The sequence below is a fragment of the Octodon degus genome, unplaced genomic scaffold, assembly GCF_000260255.1.
Source record: "Octodon degus isolate 3935 unplaced genomic scaffold, OctDeg1.0 scaffold00102, whole genome shotgun sequence".
Taxonomy (NCBI): domain Eukaryota; kingdom Metazoa; phylum Chordata; class Mammalia; order Rodentia; family Octodontidae; genus Octodon; species Octodon degus.
This window is the reverse complement of record NW_004524678.1, coordinates 5,178,781-5,184,564: the sequence shown is the minus strand read 5'-3', so window position 1 is coordinate 5,184,564 and position 5,784 is coordinate 5,178,781. Positions and strand designations below refer to the sequence as shown.

Genomic DNA, 5,784 nt, shown 5'->3' with positions numbered 1-5,784 from the left:
CTTGTTTGTTTTTTAAAGTTCTGTTGTAGAAACTATCATTTCTCATGTAGTCCAGGCCACCTTCCAACTCAGATCCCCTGCCTCAGCTGCCTAGGTGACAGGATTATAGATATGTGCCACCCCCGCCCCCCACCCCCTCTGTATGAGTCTTTCTAGGAATTTGGAGGGAAGTGTTTTTTCTTTCTTTTTAATACAAGGTCTCACTGTTTACCTAGGCTAGGCTGTAACTCTTGGTAATCTTCCTGCCTATGCCTCACAAGTACAGGGATTACAGATGTGTGCCACCATGCCAGCTTTCCTAGGAATTTTTAAAACTCCATCCAGATTATCCAGTTGCTGACATACTGTTTTCATAATACTATTTTCTAATTTTTTTTTTTTTTGGCAGAACCAGGGATTGAACTCAGGCCCTTGCGCTTGCCAGGGAAGCGCTTATTCCACTGCCATCTCCCCAGCCCCTGATTTTTTATTATTAATAATTTTTTTTGTAATGCTGAGGATGGGACCTAAGGCTAGGCAAACTCTACCTCTGAACTACATTCACAGCCCTTCCTTATGTTTTTCCTAGTCAGTCTGAATAGTTAGCAATTTTGCTGATCTTTTCAAACAACCAATTTTTATTTTTGTTTCTTTTCTACCTATTAATTATCTCCCATCTCTATCACTCCCCTCCCTCTCCATGGGTTTAATTTGTTTTTCTTTCTAGTTCTGTCATGGGTACTATTACTGTTTTGGTTTTTTTTTAAATGTAGGTATTTACAGCTATACATTTCTCTCTGAGGTTTGCCTTTGCTATGTTTCATTAGCTTTGTCATATGTCATTTCATTCATTGCAAGGTGGTTTCTTCTTCTTTCTTGTTACTGGGAATTGAACTCAGGACCTTACACTTGCCAGGCAGGTGCACTGCTGCTCATCAATATCCCCAGCCCTCAAGGTAGTTTCTGGTTTCCCTTGTGATTTCTTCTTTGACTAGCAGGATCTTTATTTATTTTGTTATTCCTGGCAAGGTACCTAAGCAGGTTACTATGCAAATGAAGATACAAATGTGCTCATTCCTAGTTGGTTAATTTTAAACTTGACTACTGGTTGCAGTTATTGATCAGGTCCAGGTGGCACAATGGGACTTTCAAAGCCTGCTTGTTCTGGCAGCAGCATGACTAAGCAAGGCCCACGAAGTTCAGTTTGTGGTTCCTCTGGGAGCCCACAGTGTGTGACCTCAGTCAGCAAATGCCTACCAGACACTACTTTCCACTAGGCACTTGGCACCTTTTTTGGAGATTAGGCTTTCCTTAAAATGCAGTTATTTCCAAGGCCTTTTCTGATAATTCGAGTATATGGGCCACCTCTGAGTCGGATTATGTTAACCTTTTTCTCTCTTGACTACGAGCCACCTTTTCTTCTTTTTGGCTTTTTCATGTATCTTATAATTTTTTATTATATGCCAGCTATTCTGTATGAAAGGACAGAAGAGACTGGAATGAATTATATCTATCTCTGGGAAGTGACATGCCGTTCTTTTTTTTTTTTTTCAGGCTTCTAGAAAGGAAGATGGATCAGGTCCATCTGTAGTTGACGTGTGCATGGGCTTGGTGGTAGCTTTAGTTTGACTCTGTTTTACCATGAGCTTCAACTATTTCAAGGCAGGGCCCTTACTAGGGCTCCTATCTCAGTTACTCTTCTCTCGTTGCTGGGACAAAATACCCAACACCCAAAATGAAGTAAAGAAGATTTATTTAGCTCACAGTTACTGGAGGTTTCAGGCCATACTCATCTGACTCTAAGGCAGAGTGGCACGTGGCAGAGAGCAACCTTCCATGGTGGCAGCGAAAAGCAAGAGAGCAAAGGGAGGAGTAATGGCAACAGTGGCTGCAGAGAGCAAGTCTGTCTCCTTTAAGTCTCATTCAGGCTGTCCACCCCAGGCTGGGTGTAGCACTCACACCCATAATCTCAGTGGATCATGAGTTAATCGCAGACTCTACAAGTTTGCCCCATGACTGCATGAGGCTTTGGGGGGACAACTAGACACAAACCATAACAGCACTACTTTTGAACACTGAAGATTTCCAGCTGTATTTCACAGCTGAGTTTCTTCTGCTCAGAACTGTGGGAGATCTGTTTATAGCCATTTGGCAGAAGGATTTTTGTTGTTGTTGTTGTTCCAACTGCCTTCAGGGCAGGTTTGGCTGGCTTGAGTTGTAGGGATTGAACCACAGCAACCTGAGCCTGACTGCTTTGTTGAAGCAGCCACTTAAAGAGCTGAGCTACGGGGCAGGCCCCCTTTATAGCCATTTGGGAAGACTTTGGGCCACTAGGAAATTCTCTTTGCTCTCCACTCTCTGTGCTTTCTGTGTCTGGGGAGATGAGATCTCTCAGTCTTGCTTCTCTTCTCTAGGTCTGTGGTATAAAGACTTGGCCTTCCTTTCTTCAGCTTTTCTGTCCTGATCCCAAATTTTAGTATTTTTAACACACATTGTGTCAAAGAAATTTATCCAGCTGTCTGTGTCCTGCTTCCAGCTTTCTTTTTCCTCTTCTCTCTCTCTCCCTCCCTCCCTCCCTCCCTCCCTCCCCCCTGGGGGCCAGGGATCAGAAAATCCAGGGCACCACATGCTAAGCAAGTACTCTACCACTGAGCTACACACTCAGCCCCTACTTCCAGATTTTGATGACTGATACTGCACCCTCCTGGAAGACCATGCAGAAGAGTTAAGAGTGGGTTTACTCCTGGTATTGCCAGGTTTCGTGCTAACTTTTACGTCAAACATTACAATCCCTCATCCTATGCCATCCTACATACAGCTGTTAAAACTTTGGATGCTTAGATTTGTTCTAATAGTGTTTATAAATAGGATATCATGTCTGTATCTTGTACAGCAAATAACCACTAGGAAGAGAGTATGCAATGTGTTAATTATTGGAACTGTCCTACCAATTTGATTTGAAACTGTCTCATTGCTATTTGTTTCTCAGTAAAATTATGGAAAAAACCAAAGGTTGGATGTAATGTTTTTGCCTTCTTCCTGCTGTTTTGCCAGGGATGAAAGCAGCCATGTCTCTCTTCTCTCCTGTAGAGCTTCTCCTGTCTTTCTGAATTGCTTCATTTAAGTGTCTGTGCCCTCTGCTCTTTTATTTGAAACTGTGATTTTGTAGTTTACGTGGCTTGTTTAGGTTATTTGGGTGAGAGGAAAGATCTGTTTCAACTTTGTGGACAAACTGGAACTACTGAAGTTGTCTTTTTGTATTTGTTTTCCAGGTTAATATATTTTGGTGGTTATGGGTGTAGGAGACACAGTGAACTTCAAGACTGTTTTGATGTTCATGATGCATCTTGGGTAAGAAAGTAATTACTCTTTACATTTTATTTTAGCATAACTATCAAATCATAGAAATACTGAACCCAGTCTTCCTAATTTTTTGTTTTAGCCATGGCTAGGCTTTTTTTTTTTTTTTTTTTTTGTATGGGGATCAAACTGAGGACCTTGCACTTGCCAGGCAGGAATATATGCCACTGAGCTATCTCCCTGACCCTCTTAATTTTTGTTTTTAAACTTTCTAATTTTAAGAGCTATTAATTTGCTGTAATTGATACAATGGGGGAAAATGTATTTTCACTCTTTTAGATTTACAGGGCTGACCAGATAGCTCAACAGACTAAAGCACCTGCCTAGGCAGGCACAAGGGACATGGGTTTGATCCCTGGCATGCCGTGCTGGCCCCACACCTGGGGCATGCTGAGACGGACTGAGACTGGCCATGGTGGCATGCACCTGTAATCCCAGCACTTGGGAGGCTAAAAACAGGAGGATCATTATGAGTCCAGTCTATGTAGTGAGACCCTGTACTAAATACATTAAAAAAAAAAGATTTGGATCTACTTGGAGGAGGGCCCCTTATTTAATAACTTATACCTGCTTCTGTTATGCAGAGTGAAGCTTTAGCACAAATTGGGAGAAACCTTTTTTATTTAAAAAAGTTTTAAATTAAATAAAAAACTTTATTTAAGCGCAGTAGGTATTGCTAGCATGTACTTTCTGGCTTCCACATAAGAATAAACAAATTAGTAGTGCTATTACTTTTCCTACATTATTTTTGCCACTATGGATTCATGTGGGTAATGACAGGAAACAAAACCAAACAGTTGTCTTACAAAGTCCATAAGAGGTCTCACTCTTGTGCTTGCTTCAGCAGCACATATACTAAAATTGGAACGATACAAAGAAGATTAGCATGGCCCCTGCGCAAGGAAGAGATCTCACTCTCCTTAATCTGAGAATGTTCTTACTGTGGGGATAATTGGATGCTGGCAGAAAACAGAAAACATGCTCTCACATGGGTGATTAAATCAGGTCTCATCAAGGAATGCAGACATCTCAGCAAACAGCTTGATCTTGGTCCCTGAGCCTCACCAGAACTCTGGCCTTGCCACTGTCCCAACAAATGAGTCCTCTGTTCTTGTTCTTATCCCTTCCGTGGTCTCAAAGCTATCAACACGATGAAACATTTGAGCGGGATGGGCTTCCCAACCTGCTAACTAGCAGACACTCTAACACACAGCCCCAACAGTGATGCTGCTCTACAGTAGCACCTCTCAGCCTTGGCACTAGTGCACGTGGGGCTAGGTCATCTTTTCTTATAAGGGGCTGTCTAGTGCACAGTAGGTTGCTTTGCAACTCCCTTGTCCTCTCCTCTAGTTGTAATGATTAAAATATGTCCAGATATTTCCAAATGTTGTTCAGGAAGAAAATCACCAACCTTCTCCACCTTCTCCACTCCTCCTGGCAGAAGGATTTTCTCTTCTACTTCTCATTTGTAATGTCTGTATGCTTAGTAACCCTATCATTCCATCCTGTGATTCTGTCTCCCAAGGCAGATCTTAGTGTCCCTAACAGATGTTCTGTGTTGAACAACACTGCATCCCCAGTGCCTCGTACGGTGTGTGGCATAGAACAAAGGGACAAAAATCCTATGGAGGTTAACAGTGATTTCTAGATCCTAGGAACTTTCACCAGTGAATAGGCGTAACCTCAACCTCAGGTTGCAACTCTAGGATCGCTCCCATTTGGAGTAGGAAGGCAGACTGGACCAGGTTGTATTGGACAGTGGAAAAGTAGATTTATTCTTTTTGCTAACAAAGACGCTTTAAAAAATTTGTACTTGTGTTGGGGACTGCTTCAATATATTTCTAGGTTAAGATCTTAAACTGTTAAAAAAGATCTCATTTCTAGAGATGCACAGTAACTCTTCAGTTCCATCTTCTACTAGTATACCTTACCATTGTTCATTTTTAATGTGAATGAATATGTATATGTCACTTTGTTTATACATGGGTATTTTTAAAATGTTCCATGTTTCTGCATTTTTGGGGAGTTTTAAAAAGAAATATCTTTAAAATTTGCTATTAAAAGACTAATAATTTTCAGTAATATAATTTACTACCATATCTAATTATTCTCATAGCAAAATCACCCATTCTTTTTCTTATCTAATACAGTTAAACAAATGAGCATGTCCAAAATGTCCAGGAAAACAAGTAGACTTTTTAAAGTTTAGATTCCAAACCTCAAAAATTATTTGGTTTATTGCATGATAAATCCTATCAGTCCCATCTGCATTTCTGACAGAGAATGTAAAGACAGCCTAGAGGAAAGGTAGGGCAGTAATGGAGGACTGCAACAGTTTAGAAAATGCTAAATCCAGTGGAACCGCTAAACCTTTCCTTGCCAGCAAGGGCTTTCATCTCTTAGAAGATAAAGGAGAAAGTCAGCTTTAGTTTTTTTTTTTTTTAA

The 5,784-nt window shown here is 40.9% G+C and overlaps 1 protein-coding gene and 1 non-coding gene across 2 annotated transcripts in view; both read left to right on the top strand.

Moving 5' to 3' along the window:
* Klhdc1 (kelch domain containing 1) overlaps positions 1-5,784 on the top strand; it is an 81,860-nt gene that overhangs the window by 43,359 nt on the left and 32,717 nt on the right. The window contains exon 5 of the mRNA XM_004638766.2: positions 3,252-3,330. Within this exon, the coding sequence (XP_004638823.1) occupies positions 3,252-3,330 (79 nt within the window). The remainder of the gene's footprint in view (positions 1-3,251; positions 3,331-5,784) is intronic.
* On the top strand, positions 4,171-4,278 carry LOC111818805. Its single transcript, XR_002822706.1, has one exon. It is a non-coding gene; the product is annotated as a U6 spliceosomal RNA (small nuclear RNA).